Source organism: Prenolepis imparis, unplaced genomic scaffold, assembly GCF_030444845.1.
Source record: "Prenolepis imparis isolate NDT839.2.m4 unplaced genomic scaffold, iyPreImpa1.0 SCAF_7, whole genome shotgun sequence".
Lineage (NCBI taxonomy): Eukaryota > Metazoa > Arthropoda > Insecta > Hymenoptera > Formicidae > Prenolepis > Prenolepis imparis.
This window is the reverse complement of record NW_028141165.1, coordinates 11,563,535-11,587,707: the sequence shown is the minus strand read 5'-3', so window position 1 is coordinate 11,587,707 and position 24,173 is coordinate 11,563,535. Positions and strand designations below refer to the sequence as shown.

Here is a 24,173-nt window from a genome sequence, read left to right as displayed (position 1 = left end):
TTATGCATCTAGTCCGGTTGCATTTTTTTGAGTAGGTAGATTTTAATAGACAAACGGTGACAAATAAATTCACAGACAATCAAATGCTAAAGATATTTTCTGACAAGTTGACGGCTATGATCATTAAGCTATTTTCCTCGGGAGTGTGTAGCGTCCCAAGATGCAATATCTCTGCGCTAACCGTGTATTTGTCCCGCACGGCAACGAGCCTTTCTGCACGCTGGCATTCTGCTAAGTTGTAGGTAGGTAGGTAGTTTCCGTACTAGGTAAGTACAAATCCTACCATATATATATGTGTGTATACGATATATATGTACCCACCGCGGGAGAATTTGTAGTCCAAACGGCGGCTATAACCGAGGCCATAACTTAAAGCGAAATATCGCTGTTGCTGATTCCGTTCTATGACGGAATTCTCTCAAGTCGAGGCGCAATCCTCGGATATCAATCGTGACAACATGACGAGTTTCCTCGCATTTTCTTCAGAAAAAAAGTGCGATTGGTTTACGGATGTAAGTATGCCGATAAGATCTTCGGTATTTGAAACTTCAAACTTTTCAAAGACACGGAAAAGTAAGATTAGGGGGATAGCTTCTTCGGAATTTAAGTTTCTTCGATGATTAAAATAAATTTAAATTTAATTATGATTCTTTCACGTGACCTTAATAATGTTTCTTTTATTTCATAATTAGATGGATCAGTTTAATTATGAAATAAAAGAGATTATTTCCTATATGTAAAGGCACAACAATACAAAAAGTATAATTATATTTTATATCTCTTGTAAGTATTTAAAGTTGTCGAAAAACAGAACGTATTAAGTGATTATTATTTAAAAAGATTATCTATTTTATATTTCACAGGAAAATATTAAATATAATAACAATCGATAATAAATGTGATACCAGATGCAATATATAAAGAACTAAGTTCTTCGTGCATATTTAATGTGTAAAATATGTAATTAGGGAGAAAAGAAATTACTTCAGTGAGAGAAATGCTCGGTACATCTAATACGATGTTTTGTGACTTCCATCTGAAGCCGAACAGACGTTACTACTCATGCCAAGTTCTCGGACAATGTTAACAAAAAAGCATATACAACACAAGCACACTTAAGGTAGTAGCTGCAAGAAACTCGTATTCGTGATCATGCCATTCGTATCGTGTCCACATGTCTTCCGCGTCACTAGGCGATTGATGATGGCCATTATTATTAGAAAATAGTATAGTTGCTATAAAGCAGACATTAAATACTTTACACGTGTGTGGAGGCCGTATTCCGAAGAATATTTTAGTCTCGAGTTACACGATTTAAACGCATGGGCTATTTTTTTATTTAAGTATTAAATTTTTATTTAATTATTGAGATGATACGCTGTTTCTAAATAAAAATTATAGACGTCTACTATTTTTTCTCAACACATTATCGAGTATTTTAATGTTCTGTATCAAACATTTTAGCAGTTAAGCTTAAACTACAATTATATTAAATTACGAGAACATTTTAATAGAATAACTCTTTGTTCAGTTTCTGCAATTGTCATAGACTATATCGATATGCGGCATATATTGAATCGCGATAAGTTTAAATGAGGCACCAATATATAACTCGCGTCAATCACGTCGGTGCTAATAAGACATCTTTTTGACGGTAATTGCGGCGTGATTTCTTGATGATTATAAATTGACACGCCGCGACGCATCGAGGGTGTCGAGTAGAAGAAAATCGGCCAAATCATACGCGGCCTCGAGACCTAGCGTGCTTCTCGGCAAATAAGGATACGCCGCGTAAAGCTGCGCGATTATCAGCTACAGTAAAATATATGTTTACAACCTCGTACATACATCTGCCTTGAACGTAACGAATGGCCAATGTTGTCCACGAACGTTATTGATCACGAGTAGTACTTTGCGCGGATATATATATTTGTCATCATTAGTGGGTGCGAGGTATACATGTATCTGTATATATGCGGCATAATCCGAATCATATGAAGCCACTGCATTAAAGGTGTCAAGCCTACTTATCGTCTCTCAAAGTAACCCAGCTGTGTGGTGCAAAATACATTTTTGCTCATCATGGCAAACATAGTGTACAAATAATACCATTCTAGTCAATATTAAAATAGATTATTAAATTTTCTATATTTGATAAGATACATCTGCAAAAATCGTAGCCACAGATAAATAATATAAAGAAATAAGATACACGTGCTTAATAAAATTGAAAGAAAACAGTAGTTCTTTTCATATTTGATACTAATAATAACTCTTTTAATATAGATAAAAATTGATAATATGTATTATTTAATTCTAGAATTAAAACATCTCAATTACTAGAACCAGATTTAAAGAAGTTGAGTGCAATTATAATGCTGATAAAGTACTGAGTTTTGTATTATAATTTGTAAAATAATTTTATAAGTATCTTTTACTTAATCTTATATAATCAGTGAAAGTATCTTAATAAATAAAATATCAGGGTCAGATTTGAATGTGTCGTAGTAACTGAGGATTAACGTGAATACCTCGCGACCTTCGCGCGAAAAAAATAATGATTGCGATCGCACGGCGATGTGCGAACGGGAACGAGAGCGAATGTCTTTTTGTGAGCATCGCGCGTTGCATTATAAATCATAGCTCGCGGGCGCGTTTGCGGCGTATCCGCGCTGATCGTGCGCATAGAGAAGGGAACGGACCAGTGTGGTTACCACATGGTAAAAGTGACGATATAATTTTAGCCGAGCATTAGAAAGTGAATTACGAAAACGCGTCCACGCGGCTCGTAAAAGGGTCCGGTGCTTATTACGTTTGGCGAAGTGAATTTTACGCGTCTCGTAGCGTCTTGGAGTGGAAAAATTTGCGAGACTGGAGAACGGCGTGCACAATTTACAAACGGGTTTTTACAGCCGTTGCTCGTTGAAAAAAAATGTTATTTCTATAAACGTCAGAATGTAATGAGGCAGTAATTTAATTATTGCAAATTAATGGCACTAAAATATTTTTTATTAGACTCTCGCATAAATAGCACTAAGCGTTACGAACGGCTAATTAAAACTATTATGCCAATTACAGTAGTTACGACGATCTTGTATAATTTTTGAATTATTGGGGATTACAGATGCACAAAAATTATGTTATACAGATACTGAGAGGAAAAATTGCTGAAGAAAACATTTTCTAATCGAAGCTATTTCGTTAAGAAAATAATTTTTTATTAACACTTTTTCCTTTTAGCATCTGTATAATGTAATTTTTATGTCTGCAACTATTCTGTCATTATCATCTAATTTAAGTTGCCAGACTTCAGAGAGACAATGAGTTTATTTGTAAAAGGAAGACATGTGCATAATAGTATTTGCGTGACGCAGCATTGCGGAAATGGTATGCTATTGCTGTAGCAGCTGTCATATCTCGCGATCTTTACGACACAATTCGATGCAGATTAACAATCTTATAAATTGTTGCAAAGCGGAATTACAAACGCACGAATGCACGCGTAATGAATCGCTGAACTACTTGATTAAATACAACAGCGATTCAACCGTAGATAACATATTAACTGTAAAGCCCTGCGTACATTATTCTTATGCATACTAATCACATGGTATTAGCACGATATAATTGTATATTCCCGGAGAGAAATGTGATATGTGCAACATGTAGATAAATTTGATCTCTAATAGTTTCGCACGAATGTCGGTATATGTTAACTTACTGCATTCAGATTGCTTTCTTTAATAGTACGCGTGTAAAATATTTAATATCTCTATAACTGATTCTTAAATTTTATTATTATCTGCTAATGTAATTATTTTGCACGCTCTGGGGAGTCCATCAAAATTTTGCAATCTTGCTTACAAATAAAGAAAAACGTTTTTATACAAATGTAATAAACTCGAAGAGCTAAATTAAACAAACGTAATACATAGCATTTTAAAAAAAAATCAATCTCAGATTTTAATTTTTTTTCTATAAGTTATCATTTTTATTTATTTGTCTTTTTAGCTAATGAATAAGAATAAATAATAAATATATAAAAATCTATTAAAATTCAAAATTTACTATATATGATTATTCATGATACGTCAGCGTTAATAGTTTCTATCTTGACATTCTAAAAGAACATTGTATAGAAAGAAAGAGTCATTCGATCTCTAACATGTAATATCTCCAGCATCGTACGACTATACGATGATGAGAAACGTTGCTTCGACATTCCTTGTGACAAGCAAATAAGTAATTTATTGCGTGCGGCTATCAGAGGTATATCTGTCTGTGCGTCGAGCACAAGTTGTACGTGGCTACCGACCTCTATCTACGGTCTCGAAATGGCTTTTCAGGTTTAGGAGCGAGCTCGTGTCACGTTTCCCACGGCAGTGCCAATTGCATGTATACGCACATGCAAGAAACTTCGCCGTAAAATGCGCCTTACGCTTTTCTAGCGACTCTAGGATGTGTATTCCCTGCGAAAGTTGATATTTTTACAATCGCGCAATCGAGGATTATTATTGCCGGACCCGACGATATTAAGTTTGCATAACGTCCCGACTATTAACGGCTACCGTTCGCAATTACAGCCGATATATGTTCGGTCGTATTCCCGTGTTCATCTGAAAGTTTGCGAAATATCGCACTGCTATAATAATGCCATGTTTGAATACATGTGAATTTATATGTAACAAATTTAATATTATTAAAAAAATATTGTGTAAAAATCTCTATAAAAAATAGAATTAAATATAGTTTGTTTAAGATTCGGTTATTAGTAAAATATGGATTGGCCTTAATGCCTAAGACATCAAAGGACGTTACACGGAGGTAAGATCGCCAAGTTTTTGCGAGTCGGCTAACACGTGTCTAGGACCAATCAGAGTTATTATTAAACTATCGTATATGGTGGCAAGGTATTCGCAGTGAATCGAAAACGGCAATGAATGTGATAATTAAATCGACGGTGATATCACCGTTGCGGTAGCATCAAGGTCGTGCAACAAATTCAATTGCACAATTATCTGAGAAATCAGTATGCTGCCGCCACTATGGCGGTATAGAAAGGTACTTGTGATTATTACCTTTACCTTATCCAGTTACTTCTCGAAGGTATCAAGGTTACGAGAACGTTGAGTATTTTCAACGGTTTCCCAGGCAAGTTAAGCGCGACAAGAAAAATTAAGATATATGGATGATAATGATAAATATTACGAAAGAAATATTAATATATACAATATAAATATTATGAGAAAAATCTTAATGTGAGATGAGCACTTTTTAGAGGTCATATTTAGAGGAACCGGAAATTTTGACGAATCTATAAAATCGAGCGATTAATTTGTACCTGGAATCATTTGGAAGCGAGATACTTGAAATCTGCGAGAGATGAAACTATAAGCGATCTTTTCATTCGATTGTATAAATGCGTTGAGCATATACATACTCGCACGTACTCGTATATGCATAGAGAAAAACACGATAGATTACATTCCTTACATTCACTTTAAGTACATTGACAAGATCTACGGTAAACAATTGCAAGCTCTATCTTCGAGGCATAGATAGATTATATTTTATTGGTCAATTAAAAGGACTACACGTCAGCTGCGCATATCTATCGCAGGAGGATCGTAATATATGATATATAATATATAATTGAATCATATATATAACACATATGATATATAATATATGAATCGAATCATATGAAACTCTCCTCATCAGATTCAATAATATCATGCAACGATGTTAACGTTGCCAATTCGTGATACCTTTTTCCAGATGTCCCATATTCGTTTGCGATTCCGAGCGCGCGATCTGGTAATTACGCGATATCAATTATTACTCATGCTATTAATGAATTAGAGGCGTTTTAATGCCAGTCCCACGTTTATCGCGTATGAATCTATTCGCGAGCGAGCCGTATATCCCGCGAATTTTATGTTCTACCCTATTCGACGAATCAATAAAAAATACTCGTCTCTTTTCCATGCGCACTTTAATAAGTATCGCCTGCGGTGAGCACGCTCGACATCGCGCTGAGAAATTGTTAATATCACTGTGCCATCGTGGGTCGCAATAATATAATTACTGCATTATGATATACGAATATTAGAATCGCGTGATAAATATCATCTTTATTATCGTAATTGCTTACTCTTCTACTGAGCGTAGCAATTGATATCACGCATGACACCAGAACGCGATATTTTAAGAAGTATCTATTAAATTATTCAAGCCGTTTGATGAGACAATAATCTAGGCCACTAGAAGTAAAAAAAAGTTTGACAAATTGTAATTTTCAATCTTTTACGTGATACGTTAATATAAAATCATAATTTTAGAAGAAATAAAAAGCGAATTTTACTCGCTACCCATTTGTTTTATCGCCGCGAAAACTTACTGTACTCTCCTAATAAAAAAATTTGATTACACGAATTGTTAAGCTCAAAATATAATTCTCTGAAATAACAATTTTTTAGAAAATTTCTTCATTCGGAATTAACTGCCTCGAAGATAGAGCTTGCATGTGTGATTGTTTACCGTAGATCTTGTCAATGTACTTAGAGTGAATGTAAGGAATGTAATCTATCGTGGTTTTTCTACGCATATACGAGTACGTGCGAGTATATCATTATCTTTGAAAATGAGTATTATTAAATCCAAAAAAATGATTAAAATGTATTTTAACATCTCAAACGAGACAATGCAAATTTCCGGGTTTTTATTTTTATGACATCTATGGATTAATAGGATACTCGATCGAAAAACAATCGAATCTCTGACACTCTCGTGTTTCCTCTTGTACATAGGATACATGTGTTATCATTTTATCGTGGCAGTAAACGCTAATTGCGGTGCTTTTTTTATCTATTTGATTATTCTATTCGACGAAAGTATAATAGATTTATCGTTATTACGGGACACTGTATTAAATTTATTCGCCAATAAATATGAACGCATTCTCAGGCTTACCTTACAGATCGCCCTCCTTAGCAATAATTAGCTCCTTAATACGCCTTTCACAAAATCAATATAAACCTATCAAATCCTATACATCATAATAAATCTATTTTATCGCCGCGGAAATTTACCGTACTCTTCTAATAAAAAAATTTGATTGCACGAATTGTTAAGTTCAAGATATAATTCTCTGGAATAACAATTTTTTAGAAAATTTCTTTATTCGGAATTAAAAATAATCCAATGTGAACACGATCATCTTTATAATATCGGAATTTTTTGTGGATACAGAAAATTAGATTAATTAATCATAAAAATATAAATCCGTTCTTCATAATATTATATAATAGAAAAACTATTGAATCTTTTTTTTTGAAAATTAAATTGTTTCATAGGTCATTGAACTTCAATTATATATGTGTGTATTTTTATATTTTATATTTTCGCGAAGTGTATTAATTATCAATCTTATATACAATAACAGTGCGAGTATTTTCGAAATCTTAAATTCGCAAGTTTTTTTTTACGAATTTTACTATCTGATAATTTTTTCGCAGAAGATATAGAATTTGCAATTTTGCATAAATTGATAATTCATAATTCGGGTATCATTATCTCATTTATGCTCACTTTAGTTCAATAATAAAAATCTTTTTAAGAAAGGTAAAATAAACGTCAAGTATAAAGAAGTATTCAAACTTGTATGCATGTGAAAAAATTGTTTAATTAATAATTAAAAAATTAAGATATATATATATATATGTATACACATTACACGTACTTATATGTTACTTAACGTTTTTTTTACCATTAAATAAAAGCTTTCCACTCACCATATGATGTGCAACGGAAGAATTGACTCGATCTCGAGAAGCTACGTTGATCTATAACATACAAATATAAAATTCAAATTATAGCAGCGTTAAAAATAATCAATATTGTAAAAAAATTATTATTGTACATATACAACTTTTATTTAATTTGTATAATGATATAAGCAGATATTTAATAAAAACATATATAATATACATATATAATTTTTGAATAAACTATTCTTCTTAAACATATAATTTTTTGCAAGATATATCTTATATACAAGTTTTTTTAAATTCTTGTTCAAGTCATCCAAATAAACGGATACAGACGCGCATGATTAATAAAAAATAATATACAAATAAATAAATTACCCCAAGGTTGTTCTGCCGTTGCCTGATGCCTCTCAGGCCTCCTCATCCTCTCAGGTTGTCAGGGATTGTTGCACTCACTCGCGAAAATATGATTCATTGCGTGGTACGATAAAAACGAAAAAATGCGCGACACTTTCCACGACACTCCCGAATGCGGACGCGCGATACTTTTTACGGCACTTCCGAATTTAAAAATACGCGATACTTTCCACGGCATTCCCGAATTCGAACACGCGACATTCTTTACGACACTCCCGAACACTAATATATAAAACGCGACGAACCATTCGTGGCACACTGAAAACAGAGACATAACATTTTGTTGTTATAAAATACTTTTTTAAATCATTTGCTTATCGAGTCATTAATTGATGCTATTAATTCAATTATTGCATTGAATACATTTATGTGCGCACCGTCAAATCGTTAAATCTTTCTTTCTCTCTTTTTCTCCTACTCGTTTTTAATAAGTATTTATTTAATATTGTCGCACATATACGTGAAAGTGCGCCTCCGTCCAGTCATGTCAGCGCTAAATGGACCATCAGGGTCGCCATAAATCCTGAGACTATCAGATCAACAGCCGTAGCAGACTTAACTTGTCTCAGATATAACAACGGGGACCACCGCCCAGCGTAATGGAAGAGCTCTCTGTCGACGCGCAAGGGATACATCCCAGATGAAATCTGCACGAACCTGTCTCCACGAAAACACAGAGTCTACCTGACTTCGTCATTAACCCTTTCTGACTTAATTTCGTTTCCGGCAAAATAGCGCGTTAAATGTCATATAAATAATATCTTATACGTACTATATTAGATTCTGAAGAGCGACTTTTGACTTAATATGGACATTTTATTCGTATGCAAAGTGGTTTAATAATAAAATAGAACTAGATTACATTGCTATTCTTCCTGATATTTCTCTCTAATTTTATAAGAAATGTGCTATAGATAGTAGAATATTTAAAAAGATATAACATCAAGTAATTTCACGAAACATATTTATTATCGCGATTTAGCGACAATTTCCGGATCCGCGATAAGTCGCGTCACTGTCGAAAAATCTGTGCGCGTTCTAAAAGCAGGGCGCGCCTCGTTGGAGCAGGTAAAGAGCCAAGGAACATTGTTAATTACACGGTCGTGCACCGATATCGATGCTGGCTACCGAAGGCGAACCCGGCCGCCAGGAAAGATGGCATCGTACACCCTAACGAATAACAAGTGGCGTGACGTTTCAGTTAGGCTTTACTTCGCCCAGGAGGATTGGCAAGGAGAAAGATATCGGTATGCCACGACGAACCACCTATCGCTTTGCCGGAGGCTAATTAACGCGGAGATTCATTATCGACACCTAGCCGCTCTTCCATGCGTCTTAATTTAAACATCCCTGATCCTTGATTTTTCCATTACTTGTTTCTCTATTGTATCATTCTCTATTGTTTCTCTATTGTATCATTGTACTATTAAATTAGTAATGAGATTAATTAAGTCAATTCAAAAAGAAATTAAATAATCTACATGATTAAATCATAGTAATGTTGAGGAGCAAATTTTATTTTCTATGCTTTAAATGTGATTATTTTTAACAAAGTGCGGAGTACGAGAAAAGAGAGAAAGAAAAAGAGAGAGAGTTCTGTTTTTATATTCCTTAAAATATGTCTCAAATATTTGATTTATCGTTAACACAATAATTTTGATATAAATTCTATTTGATATATAGTATATATATATATATATTTTCTTTTTTTTTCAAGGTAATCTTGATTTAATCTCAAAGTTTATATACAGAGTGACTCTTTGTTATTTCTCTTGAAGTTAAAATAATTTTTTCCCAGCAACAATGTCATTATGTTATCGATAAAATGATGGGAATCGCTTGGATTTTGAATAAAATAATATTGTGACAATGGATATTTATGTACCTGTGATATCAGAATAAAAGCTGCGAAATTGATTAGCGAAATCACATCGTATGTTTGATTCGGTTGTGATTGACGTTTTCTCTTTCAGACGATAGTACTTTGCAACTCTCGCTTCGATAATCTGAAACATAATAGTATGTACAAGGTTAATTTTGTTGAAAAATAAAGAAAATTAATTTAGCAAAGATAATATTTGATTTATAACCAATTCAAATTTGAAATAAAAGTATAAATAATATTTACAAAAATATCTGAAAAATAAATATTAATCGTTATTAATATTTATTTTTCAGATATTTTTGTAAATATTTTTTATAATTTTATTTCAAATTTGAATTAGTTATAATTAAATATTAAGTGTAAAATAAAGAAACAGGAAATCTCCGCATATACGAAATAATTGTAAAGTGTCAGGGAAAGAATATAAGAAATATTTGTAAAAAGATAATGCATCTCATTAAACGTCGTTTAATGAGATGCATTATCTTTTTACAAATATTTCTTATATTCTTTCCCTCACACTTTACAATTATTTCGTATATGCGGAGATTTTCTGTTTCTTTATTTTACAATTAGCTTACTATCATTAACTGAATATTTGAACTAAACGTTTATGAGATATTGTTAATATATAATAGAACATAGATTAATCGCGCAAAACTTATATGTGATTTTCAATATAAAACAATATCGTGACAGGATATTATGTACCTGATATCAGAATAAAAGCTGCGAAATTGATTAGCGAAATCGTACTCATTAGTATGTTTAATTAGGTTGTGACTGACGTTCTCTCTCTCAGACGATAGTACTTTGCAACTCTCGGTTCGATAACCTGAAACATGATAGAATGTACAAGGTTAATTTTGTCGAAAAATAAAGAAAATTAATGTAGCAAAGATAATATTTCATTTATAATCAATTCAAACTTGAAAAGAAGTGTGAATATTATTCACGCAAATATCTGAAAAATAAATATTAATAACGTTAAGACGAGCGTGCGGTATGAGATTGTTGTATGAGATGCATTACCTTCTTATCAATTATCTCATTTCTTACATTCTTTCGCTACTACTTAACAATTATCTCGTATACGCGGAGATTTCCTCTTTCTTTAACTCACATTTACACTTAGCTCGCTACCATTAACTGAACATTTGAACTGACCGTTTATGAGAAACCGCTAACATATAACAAAACATAGATTAACCGCGCAAAATTATTATATGCGATTTTCAATACTGTCGCGCGCGCATGTAACAAGCATAGAAATGTATAGAAAATATAGATTGCCCTTCACAATATGGAATGCAGTTGCAATAGTTGTTGCCTACTTCAAGGCTCTCTTTAATAGCATTGTCAGATATTATTATTTTTATACGAAAAATATTTTGCGAGATATAAATATACGTATAAATACGCACCCAATATAAATGAAAAAGAAATCATCAATTTGACTTTTATATGAAATATGAAGGAATACCTTCCGGGCCGTTTTCTTTCTCTCGGACAACCGCGACCCAGAAATTAAATCGCCTCCGTGGCGCAATCGGCTAGCGCGTTCGGCTGTTAACCGAAAGGTTGGTGGTTCGAGCCCACCCGGGGGCGGTCTTTCTTCTTTTTGCACTCGCTGCACACAAGAATCACATAATTATGAGACTCAATCAATCTAATTATCACATTTTACAAATTATTAGTTCTTACCTGCGCAGCCATAGACGTGTCTCCTGTCGATGTGTCGTAGTTTAAAGTTCTACTGATTGTAATAGATCGACCACGAAACAATCGATTATTCATCGCATGTATCGAGGATTCATGGGAAAGCTGAAGTTTGATTGGTCGCTGAGACTCTAGTGTTTTTTCCCTAGCGCGTTGCCGCATTGTGTGTGCAGAGGACGCTGCGCGTACGTTTCTCGTCTTGTATATATGGTATATATGTATGTACAATTTACTCTATGTTCGGGCAAGTTACTCCGTAACGATTTCGTGTAGTGAGTGATTTGGAATATAATAATTCTTTTTTCGCGGGTGAATTTTTTTTACAGATCTTGCGTACAATCGGCCAAGACGAGGAAATAAAATGACAGAAGAGAAAACAGAATTTGTAAGTAGCTACGTGTCTCGATTTTCCGATCTGCTTGCATCCTAACCTTGTTTTCCACAAGGCCTGGTTGTTAATTACCAATTAACATAAAAAGTTCATCTCATTAATTTTTACATCAATCTTTCCCCCTCTAATTTGTTTAAGAAATATTGATTGTAATGCATTATGGTGAAATTCTCTATTCTAAGCTTACAAAATGCTATAGGAAAAAAGAACATTCATGCTCACACTGCATTTTACATTATAAATGATCGCATTATATATGTATATATATAATTTTAATTATGCATGGAAGTTTTATACATATATATTGAAATTTCTTTGGATTTCTAGGATTGGGGAAATGAAAAGTTACAACGTGCTCAGAAGACAGTCGATGAATCACCGTATGACCTGGAGGCATGGAGCGTTCTTATAAGGGAGGCACAGAATAGACCGATTACAGAAGTGAGACCAGTGTTTGAAAAACTGGTTTCAGTATTTCCATCAGCTGGACGTTATTGGAAAATTTACATAGAACAGGAGGTAATTGGACAAAAAAAGATTTTATAAAGTAAAAATAATTATAAAAATTGAATGTAACACTATATATTTCAATATATAAAAAGGATTAAAAAATTAATAAATATTATACTTGAAATTATTTTGTTAAAAAGAATTTATTATGTGTCATTGTGTTGATATTGATCTGTATATTTCTTATTTTTTTCTCTAGATGAAAATGCGGAACTTTGAAAAGGTGGAAAAGGTATGTTATTAATTATATGAATTTATATATTTAGTGAAAAGTTTATGTATATATTTATATATTATTAAAAATTAGCTCCATATTCCTAAAAATAGTAAAAAAATGACACAGAAAACTCATATTATGCAGATAAATAAAGTAAGCATACATATAAAATACCATAAAATGTGTCATAAATTAAAGTACGAAAAAGTTGGTTCTTTTAATTATAATTAATCTTATATCCGCGAATATAAAAGAATGATATTTTGTATGCGATTCTTATGTCATTTTTATTTAACTCAGTACACGCGTTTTATAGAGTTAATTATTTTATTATACTGCTTTTATGGAATGAAATATTTCTGTTTTCTTTTGTCGCTGTAGCATAACAGGCTAGAATTTTAGGATATTACTAACATGCAATGTCCAAATATTATCATATAATGTGATCTTCTAAGCACTTTGCATATTATGTGAGGTGAATAAAAAACTATTTCACCATAAGCCAATTATTTCATTGATTAATAATCAATCTGTTAATATGTTTGGGAGGTTGTTTTCTTTGGCTACATTCTTATCTACTTGTTATAAAGTTTATTCATTGAAAATAATAATTACTGTAGTGTACAAAATATGATCTAAAGAAGACAACTTTCTGAATATAATAGCCTTGTATTCCTTCCTGCAATATATATTTTTATTTGTGCTAAAAGGTATTATATATAAATATTGCAAAGCAAGTAGTCATTTATAATAAATAATGATTCGAGTCGATACTTAGATGACATCAAATCCTCAATCAGATCGAATCTGTACCTTGAGGAATATCTTATAATGTTTTATCCGATCAGAAATTTTTTATCAAGAGTATGTGAAGTTCTATTTTCCCTTCCTCTTAGCAATATTTGAGATAATCTGACATAGATAAAAACTCAAATATTGCGAACACTTTTAGAAGTAGCATAAGGTGATAAAATGTTCACGCATAATTAAATATTTTTAACATAAATATATTGTTTTTATTCATTTGTTTTAAAATATTTTAGTACTTTAATATTAGCAAATTCTCCTTTATCATCTTATGCTGCTTCACGTTGTCTTAATTTTTTTTATAATGTCTTGGGATCATTCATTTCCGGATCCCGCATAGGTCAATCTTCTATAATTGGCCCCACATGCAGAAAATAAATAAATTTTTTATTTTGTGGGGCATACTTATGTTATATATAACAATACATATATATAATATATATGTTTATATATAAAATATATAAAATATAAAGAATATCTCTCTCATTATTACTAATAAATCATATTTATATAATAAACTATTCTCAATTGATGCATTGGTGCATTATTATTTATCCTATTTTATACATACTGTTTTTATTATAATGACTGTATTATTAAAAATTTTCTTAATAAATTCTGCCTGTTATTTCTTACAACATAAATGTACAATCCCGTGATTTATGCATTATAAATGTTTAACTATGTGTATAAATAAAACTTGCCTTTATGGGTAAGTAAAATTTGGTAGAGATATATACAATACATATATATCTTCCTTTAGGAGACGGGGAGCTTGAATAAATTTTTATATTTATGATTGCTAGCTGCTACAATATTTCTAAAATATCTCTTTTGTCTAACAGCTTTTCCAAAGGTGCCTCATGAAAATTTTAAATATTGAATTGTGGAAACTGTATCTTTCTTATGTCAAAGAAACCAAAGCGAGTCTAACTACATATAAGTAAGTATATGGATCTATTTTGATTCGTAATTAAATAAACAAATACATTCTTTACTTTTTATATATTTTCTATTTTTTTCATTCTTTTATCATTCTTTTTTTTCATTCTTTATTTTTTTTTAATTAATCGCCATTATAAGCATATGGATAAGAATTTAATAATAGTTTGCAGATGCTTATTTTCTTTTAATCATTGCTTTGTTTCATTGCAAGGTAAAAGAAATTAATTGTAACATTTTTTTAGAGAGAAAATGGCACAGGCATATGACTTTGCATTAGATAAAATTGGGATGGATATACATTCATATAGCATTTGGAATGATTACGTCATGTTTTTGAAGAGTGTGGAAGCAGTCGGATCATATGCTGAAAATCAGAAAATCAGTGCTGTGCGAAAGGTAATGCATTATTTGATAAAAAAAATTATATAATAAAATATAATTTTCAAGTAATCTATAATAATTAATTATAGGTTTATCAACGAGGTGTTATCAATCCCATGATCAACATGGAGCAATTATGGAAAGATTACATGGCATTTGAGCAGAATATTAATCCAATAATTGCAGAGAAAATGGCAATTGAAAGATCTAGGGATTACATGAATGCAAGACGCGTTGCTAAAGAATTGGAAGCGGTTACGAGAGGTTTGAATCGAAGTGCGCCCAGCGTCCCACCAACCGGTCATCCCGAAGAAGTTAAACAAGTATTTATATTGCATCTTATTTAGGATATTACTTTTTTTATTATTAAAATCAATTTCCAGTATCAATTGCAATATATATATATTGCAATTGATACTGGAAATATATATAGATAGAAATATATATATATATATATATATATAGAGTATGTAATATTGATGTATTTTCGTTCAGGTGGAATTATGGAAGAAATATATTGCATGGGAACGCAGTAATCCTTTAAGAACAGAAGATACATCACTCGTTGCTCGCAGAGTTATGTTCGCGATCGAGCAGTGTCTTTTGTGTTTGGGTCATCATCCTGCAGTATGGCATCAAGCGGCGCACTTCCTAGAATTGAGTTCTAAGATATTGACGGAAAAAGGTGACGTGAATGCAGCTAAGAATCTCAGTGACGAGGCCGCTACTATGTTTGAGAGAGCAACAAACACATTATTATCGAAGAATATGCTACTGTATTTCGCACACGCGGACTTCGAAGAGGGTAGAGTGAAATACGAAAAAGTGCATCAGATATATCAAAAATTTCTTGATATACTTGATATAGATCCTACCTTGGTTGGTTTATATGAATATATTTATGCGTTATATAATTATGTTGTGAACTATGTTATAAAATAAAATATCTTGTTTTACAGGCATATGTGCAATATATGAAATTTGCAAGAAGAGCCGAGGGTATAAAATCTGCGAGGACAGTATTTAAACGAGCACGAGAAGACACAAGATGTAAACATCACGTTTACGTCGCTGCTGCGTTAATGGAATATTACTGTACTAAAGATAAAAACATAGCATTCCGTATATTTGAATTAGGCTTAAAGAAATTTGGGGATAATCCGGACTATATTCTTTGTTACATAGATTATTTGTCACATTTAAATGGTAAGAAAGTGTGTATAAGAAAATTATATAACTTTTTATATAATTTTTTAATTTTAGATATATAATATCGCTGTTCCAAATAACTATTATATATGTTATTATTGCAGAGGATAACAACACAAGAGTTCTTTTCGAGAGAGTATTATCTTCTGGTAGCTTAGAGCCAGAAAAATCAGTGTATGTACATTTAATAAGCACATTTCGCTACTTTATCATAATTGTAAATTTTATTTGTTTAACAAATAATTAATTTTTTAGAGATATTTGGAATCGTTTCTTGGAATTCGAATCTAATATTGGCGATCTAGCTAGTATCGTCAAAGTTGAGAAAAGACGAAGCGCAGTATTGGAAAAGGTACGTAGCTTATGTTATATATTAACGATATGTAATATATAATTATCGCTCATAAAAAAATCGCTACTGTCTGTTTCAGATTAAAGAATTTGAAGGCAAAGAGACTGCTCAGTTAGTGGATAGATATAAATTCTTGGATTTGTATCCATGCACACCTATGGAACTGAGATCAATTGGATACATGGAGGTATCTAGCGTTGCTAGAAACTCCATTGGCACTATACCCCGTGTACCTGATCCAGAAGAAGCAATTGCCGCTTTACCCAGACCCGACTTGACGCAAATGATCCCGTATAAACCGAAAGTGAATCCTCTGCCTGGTGAACATCCGGTACCAGGTATGTTTTTGAATGTATCTGAATTTTTATATAATCAAATACAAGTAGCGAGATATATATATATTTTTTTTTTACATTCTTGTTGCGTAGGCGGTTCCTTTCCGTTACCACCGGCTGCAGCTCAATTGTGCACCATATTACCCCCACCTGGTTGCTTCAGGGGCCCATTTGTTGCCGTTGATTTACTTATGGATGTTTTTAGTAGAATTCAATTACCTGATCACGGTACTTATGTTCATGCTTACAAATCTTTTTCGAACGTCATGTGTTATTTAATTCTTATTCTAAATTCTTTACAGCTCCATTGCCTGTGGCGGATAATGGATGCGATACAAAACTGTTCGATCTCGCGAAATCTGTACACTGGATCGTCGATGAAAGTAATGATGGCATGAGCATCGGATCTAAACGAAGACGAACACGATTAGGTGGTGACGATAGCGAGGAGGAAGATTTACCACCTCCGCCTGTAAATGATATTTACCGCCAAAGACAACAGAAGAGAGTCAAATGAACAAAAGAGAATAAATGATACAAATATGTGAATATGATACGAATATGGGGATCCGACGTCGGCGTAGATATATAATATTTTTATCATTTCACTTTTTTGCGCGACCATCGCTAACTGTCGGAAAACATTGGACTTACTACATTCGCGAGATATACGTTATATGTGTACGTTTATTAAATTCCTTATGTGACACTGTGCACGATATTTCGAGTACTGTGTACTCAGGAATCTGCTCTTCTGAAATTTCAGAACTACATTTGCATCTTAACTTTATATCCTTCATATACATGCAATTGTTCATAAAATTAAAAATAATTCGATAGAAATGCAATCGAATGTTTGCTGTATTATTCCTCATCAATGTAAGATTAGTATTATAATCTATAATTATATAATGAGACTAAAATATAAAATAATATATATTATTTTTCAAATAAATTGTATTGATATATAAAAAAATACAAAAGAGGAAATGCTGTTCATATAAATAGGCAAATTTCTGTGATTCATATTCTCTAAATCTATCTACAATTTTGGATCTATCAGATTGAGACAGATATTATCCAAAATATAATGAGATTAGGGAATAAAATAATCATGGTAAAGTGATTTTGCTGTATTCAATCTGCGTACAATTTTTGTTGTAACTATTGTTATTGGGATCGCATTTAATATTTTTAATTTTAAACTGATCAATATTCATATTTAAATATATGTAATTTATCGTACAGGACCAATAAACGTGATATTAAATTATTTTATCTTATAATAACTGTTTATACCTATTTCTATTTAAATTTTATCAATGTCGCGTTTTACTAATAGAAACTGATATATATGTATATATAGAAATCCAAAATACACGCGTGTAACTATCATTCGCTATCTAAAATGGAATTTTAATATTGATAAAAATTTTTCTTTTTGTCATTGATATTAATTCATTTCTTGCTTTGAAATATAGTCAGAAATTTATTCGATGTATAATGTGGTCCAATTAACAAATTGGAGATATTAACGCCACAATGAAGTAAATAGTTCTCGTCATCAGCGCTTCTCGCGGGTAAGGTAGACTTTGTTAGCAGGTACAACTTTACGATAAGGGTGCAATTAAACTTTGATCACTATTCCTAGTTCGAGTGGCTGGTAATGGCCCCCTTGGGTTAACGGTAAATTGGGCTGCGGGCTTTGAAAATAGTTAGTGTCCGCAGTTAGACCTGCACCGAAAACTTGATAAACGACCGAAATCTGCACGAAACCGCATTAGTTTGTCAACGTTTCAACAAATTGCTTAATAAAAAAAAAAATTAATTTGCCAAGAATTCAAGAATTTCGTGACGCTAATGTGAAACAAAAATCTGACGTAACTGACGTATTTTATTCGTCTTTTTTTTATTTATTTCTAGATGAAATTCTGGTAATTTTGATAACAAAAACTTAATAAATTAAGGCCTCTATAAGGCCTAGAACATTTTCTGTGGGCGCGTTTTAAAAGTCTCTTCAAGGTCTACAAACGAGTCTACAGAAAATGTTCTAGGACTTATGCAGGCTTTAATTTTTGCAACCAAAGTTTAACGTTTTTTGAGAAAATTAAGTCCTATATACGGCCTAAAACATTTTCTGCAATAAACCTTTAAACTTTGAATTAAAAAATTAAGGTCTGTGTAAGTCATAGAACATTTTCTTTGGACTCATTTTGTAGGCCTTGAAGAGATCTCTAAAACGCGCCCACAGAAAGTGTTCTACGACTTACACAGATCTTAATTTTCGCAAAAACCGTTTAAACTTTTAATAAAAAATTAAGGCCTGTAAGTCGTAGAACATTTTCTTTGGGCTCATTTTGTAGGCCTTGAAAAGACCTTTAAAACGCGCCCACAGAAAATGTTCTACGACTTACACAGGCCTTAATTTTCGCGAAAAACGTTTAAAGTTTGAATTTAAAAATTAAGGCCTGTGTAAGTCGTTGAACATTTTCTTTGTGCTCATTTTATAGGCCTTGAAGAGACCTTTAAAACGCGCCCACAGAAAATGTTCTACGACTTACACAGGCCTTAATTTTCACGAAAAACGTTTAAACTTTGAATACAAAAGCGCGCAACGCGCACGCTTGTTTTGTTCTAGTCTCTTTTTAAAAAAGGCCTGCTAAGTCGATTCTTGCAAGTATTGTTGCTTTATTTCGCGATGTTGATTAGTTGCTTCGATTTCCGTTTTGCGTTATATTAAATAACCAAAAAGTTTGTAGGCTGGTATGCAGATGGTACCATCAAAATCTGCACACTATGTAGTGTTGAAATACATAAACGAATAATTTTTGGCTCGATTTAAAATAATGAAAATCGAAATTTTATCGCCGCGAATTCCATACGGCGCAGATTAATATTACGTATATTAAATCAAAAAGTTTATAGGCTCGTTTGCTCTTGGTACCACAATAATCGGCACACAATGTACTGTTGAAATATATAAACAAATAATTTTTGGCGCATTTTAAACTATTAAAAATTAAATTTTTAAGCCGCGGACCCAATACGGCGCACAATTCAATTACGTATATTAGATCAAAAAGTTTGTACGCTGGTATGCTGATGGTACCATCAAAATCTGCACACTATGTAGTGTTGAAATACATAAACGAATAATTTTTGGCTCGATTTAAAATATTGAAAATCGAAATTTTATCGCCGCGAATCCCATACGGCGCAGATTAATATTACCTATATTATATCAAAAAGTTTGTAGGCTCGTTTGCTCTTGGTACCACAATAATCTGCACACAATGTACTGTTGAAATATATAAACGAATAATTTTTGGCGCGTTTTAAACTATTAAAAATTAAAATTTTTTAGCCGCGGACACAATACGGCGCGGATTCATTTTACGTATATTAGCTCAAGAAGTTTGTACGCTTGTATGCTTATATGGTACCAAAATAATCTACAACAATACACTGTTGAAATATATAAAATATTAATTTTTGGTTTTTTTAAAAATATTAAAAGTCTTTATAGCCGCGAACCCATCAAAACTCAGATTCATATTATGTGTATTAAATGAAAAAATTTGTAGGCTCGATTTTATTTGGTACAGAAATAATCTGCATATAATGTACTATTAAAAAAAACAATCGATTAATTTTTGCCCCTCTTTAAAATATTAAAAATTGATACTTTATTAACGCGAACCCTATATAACGAAGAATTATACTATGTGTATTAAACGAAAAAATTTGTACGCTCGAATCTGTTTGTTATAAGAGAAATCTGCATAGAATCCCCTTTCTAAAAAAGGCATGTTATTGACGTTGTTGTCGCTTTTCCGCGATGCTGATTGGCTCTCTATCGATTCGCGTTGTGTGTTATATTCGTAGCATCGAAAGGCTGTCATCACGAGGGTTAGCAGTTAGCAGTTTGACAGTTAGTCCAAAATAAAATAAAATAAAATAATAATATGTTTTAAATAATATGTTATAATACTTTAAACTTGATTAATATTTTTGACATTCGCCTTATGTGTTATATTTGTAGCATGAAGAGGCTGTCATCGTGAGGGTTAGCAGTTAGCAGTTTGACAGTTAGTCCAAAATAAAATTAAATAAAATAATGACATGTTTTAAATAATATGTTATAATACTTTAAATTTTGATTAATATTTTTGCGGAAAAGAGGCAACAATACTTGCGAGAATCGACTTAATATGTCTTTTTTAGAAAAAGACTAGAATAACACAAGCGCGCGTTATGCCATTCCTCGATTTTATTAAAAAAAGTATGATGTATTTATATAAAGTTTGTTTAAACTTCATTAATATTTTTTTACAGAAATCAGATGATTAAAGCATTACATTGCCAATTAAATTTTAAAATAAAAATATGTTATAAAAATTAAAATAATATATAATTCCTTAAACTCGATTAATATTTTTTAACAGAAATCAGCTGATAGCTGTTATAAATATTAATCGAGTTTAAGGAATTATATATTACATTATTTAAAACATATTATTTTAAATGTTATAACATATTCTTATTTTAAAAATTAATTAGCAAATTAACGTTTTAATCAGCTGATTTCTGTAACAAAAATATTAATCGAGGATAAGATATTACAACATAATATTTACAATATATTGCTATTTTAATTTTTATAACATATTACTATTTTAAAATTTAATTACCTTACTATATTAATATTTTCTAATATATTTATTTAATTAAGAAGTAGTATATTTATTAAATTAAGAATAGAAGTGAGACATGAATACAAATTTACAATTAAGGTTTCGTAGATATAATTTTTAAACAAAAATTATTTTCTTAATTAGAGTCACAAATATATTTCGTCCGACACTTTTCGATAATCTTGATATAATTCGAATTCCGAAAGCGCAGTAGAAATGAGTTTCGACATATATTACCGCGATATATGCATGCAGTCACGCATAATTCGTAATAATGTGCAGACAATGTACTGTTAAAATGTATATAAGATTAATTTTTTGCACGTTTTGAAATATCAAAATTAAAATTTTTAAGCCGCAAATCCCATACGGCGCAGATTTATATAACGTATATTGGACCAAAAAGGTAGTACGCTGGTATCCTTATGGTACAAAGATAATCTGCAAACAATACACTATTGAAATATATATACGATGAATTTTTGGCTCGTCTTAAAATATTGGAAATCGATACTTTTTACCGCTGACCCTATGCGACGCAACCATACTTTATGTATATCAAGTTAAAAAATTTGTACGCTGGTGTATGTTTGGTACCAAAAGATTCTGTAATCAATGTAATATTAAAATGTATAATCGATCAATTTTTGGCTCGTCTTAAAATATTGGAAATCGATACTTTTTGCCGCTGACCCTATGCGACGCAACCTTATTTTATGTATATCAAGTTAAAAAATTTGTACGCTGGTGTCTGTTTGGTAACAAATGATTCTGTAATCAATGTACTATTAAAATGTATAATCGATGAATTTTTGGCTCGTCTTAAAATATTAGAAATTGATACATTTATGCCGCTGACCCTATGCGACGCATCCTTATTTTATGTATATCAAGTTAAAAAATTTGTACGCTGGTGTCTGTTTGGTAACAAATGATTCTGTAATCAATGTACTATTAAAATGTATAATCGATGAATTTTTGGCTCGTCTTAAAATATTAGAAATTGATACATTTATGCCGCTGACCCTATGCGACGCATCCTTATTTTATGTATATCAAGTTAAAAAATTTGTACGCTGGTGTCTGCATGGTACCAAAAGATTCTGTAATCTATGTACTATTAAAATGTATAATCGATGAATTTTTTGCTCTTCTTAAAATATTAGAAATTAGTACTTTTTTGACGCGGACCCTAAGCGACGCATCCTTATTTTATGTTTATTGTATTAAAAAATTTGTACGCTGGTGTCTGCATGGTACCAAATAATTCTGTAATCAATGTACTATTAAAATGTATAATCGATGATTTTTGGCTCGTCTTTAAATATTAGGAATCGATATATTTATGCCGCTGACCCTATGCGACGCATCTTTAATTTATGTATAGCAAATGAAAATGTTTGTACGCTGGTGTCTGCTTGGTACCAAAAGATTCTGTAATCAATGTACTATTAAAATGTATAATCGATGAATTTTTGGCTCGTCTTAAAATATTAGAAATCGATACTTTTTTGACGCGGACCCTGTGCGACGCATATTTATTTTATGTTTATCATATTAAAAAATTTGTACGCTGGTGTCTGCATGGTACGAAAAGATTCTGTAATCAATGTAATATTAAAATGTATAATCGATGAATTTTTGGCTCGTCTTTAAATATTAGAAATCGATACTTTTTTGCCGCTGAATCTATGCGACGCATCCTTAATTTATGTATAGCAAATGAAAAAGTTTGTACACTGTTGTCTGTTTGGTACCAAATGATTCTATAATCAATGTAATATTAAAATGTATAATCGATGAATTTTTGGCTCGTCTTAAAATATTGGAAATCGATACTTTTTACCGCTGACCCTATGCGACGCAACCTTATTTTATGTATATCAAGTTAAAAAATTTGTACGCTGGTGTCTGCATGGTACGAAAAGATTCTGTAATCAATGTAATATTAAAATGTATAATCGATGAATTTTTGGCTCGTCTTTAAATATTAGGAATCGATATATTTATGCCGCTGACCCTATGCGACGCATCCTTAATTTATGTATAGCAAATGAAAATGTTTGTACGCTGGTGTCTGCTTGGTACCAAAAGATTCTGTAATCAATGTACTAGTAAAATGTATAATCGATGAATTTTTGGCTCGTCTTAAAATATTAGAAATCGATACTTTTTTGACGCGGACCCTGTGCGACGCAATCTTATTTTATGTTTATCGTATTAAAAAATTTGTACGCTAGTGTCTGCATGGTACCAAAAGATTCTGTAATCAATGTAATATTAAAATGTATAATCGATGAATTTTTGGCTCGTCTTAAAATATTGGAAATCGATACTTTTTACCGCTGACCCTATGCGACGCAACTTTATTTTATGTATATTAAGTTAAAAAATTTGTACGCTGGTGTCTGTTTGGTACCAAATGATTCTATAATCAATGTAATATTAAAATGTATAATCGATGAATTTTTGGCTCGTCTTAAAATATTGGAAATCGAGACTTTTTACCGCTGACCCTATGCGACGCAACCTTATTTTATGT

At 31.7% G+C, this 24,173-nt stretch overlaps 2 protein-coding genes and 1 long non-coding RNA gene across 6 annotated transcripts in view; 1 reads left to right on the top strand and 2 right to left on the bottom strand.

The window, feature by feature from the left end:
- LOC145938776 (uncharacterized) overlaps nucleotides 1-8,278 on the bottom strand; it is a 103,395-nt gene extending 95,117 nt beyond the window's left edge. The window contains exons 1-2 of one of the 2 annotated variants that reach the window (XM_083042530.1): nucleotides 8,148-8,278; nucleotides 7,794-7,844 (exon numbers count right to left, since the gene is read on the bottom strand). In XM_083042530.1, the coding sequence (XP_082898656.1) occupies nucleotides 7,794-7,844; nucleotides 8,148-8,193 (97 nt within the window). In that variant the 5' untranslated portion in view covers nucleotides 8,194-8,278. The remainder of the gene's footprint in view (nucleotides 1-7,793; nucleotides 7,845-8,147) is intronic. The other variant, XM_083042531.1, reaches the window with a different exon arrangement.
- LOC145938777 (uncharacterized) overlaps nucleotides 8,205-24,173 on the bottom strand; it is a 431,555-nt gene continuing 415,586 nt past the window's right edge. The window contains exons 4-6 of one of the 2 annotated variants that reach the window (XR_014425730.1): nucleotides 10,783-10,906; nucleotides 10,072-10,192; nucleotides 8,205-8,444 (exon numbers count right to left, since the gene is read on the bottom strand). This is a non-coding gene — a long non-coding RNA (uncharacterized LOC145938777). Of the gene's footprint in view, nucleotides 8,445-10,071; nucleotides 10,193-10,782; nucleotides 10,907-11,554; nucleotides 11,702-11,775; nucleotides 11,817-24,173 lie in introns of those variants that run through there. The other variant, XR_014425731.1, reaches the window with a different exon arrangement.
- Nucleotides 12,031-18,167, top strand: Su(f) (cleavage stimulation factor subunit su(f)). 2 transcript variants are annotated; one of them, XM_083042365.1, is made up of 13 exons: nucleotides 12,031-12,175; nucleotides 12,509-12,700; nucleotides 12,891-12,923; nucleotides 14,561-14,658; nucleotides 14,903-15,056; nucleotides 15,131-15,364; nucleotides 15,537-15,920; nucleotides 16,001-16,247; nucleotides 16,355-16,424; nucleotides 16,506-16,602; nucleotides 16,682-16,940; nucleotides 17,031-17,165; nucleotides 17,240-18,166. In XM_083042365.1, exons 1-13 carry the CDS (start codon nucleotides 12,152-12,154, stop codon nucleotides 17,452-17,454), a joined length of 2,142 nt encoding a protein of 713 aa, XP_082898491.1. In that variant the 5' UTR covers nucleotides 12,031-12,151; the 3' UTR covers nucleotides 17,455-18,166. The 2 variants fall into 2 exon arrangements, with proteins under 2 accessions (XP_082898491.1, XP_082898490.1); XM_083042364.1 differs by having other exon boundaries at nucleotides 16,682-17,165; nucleotides 17,240-18,167.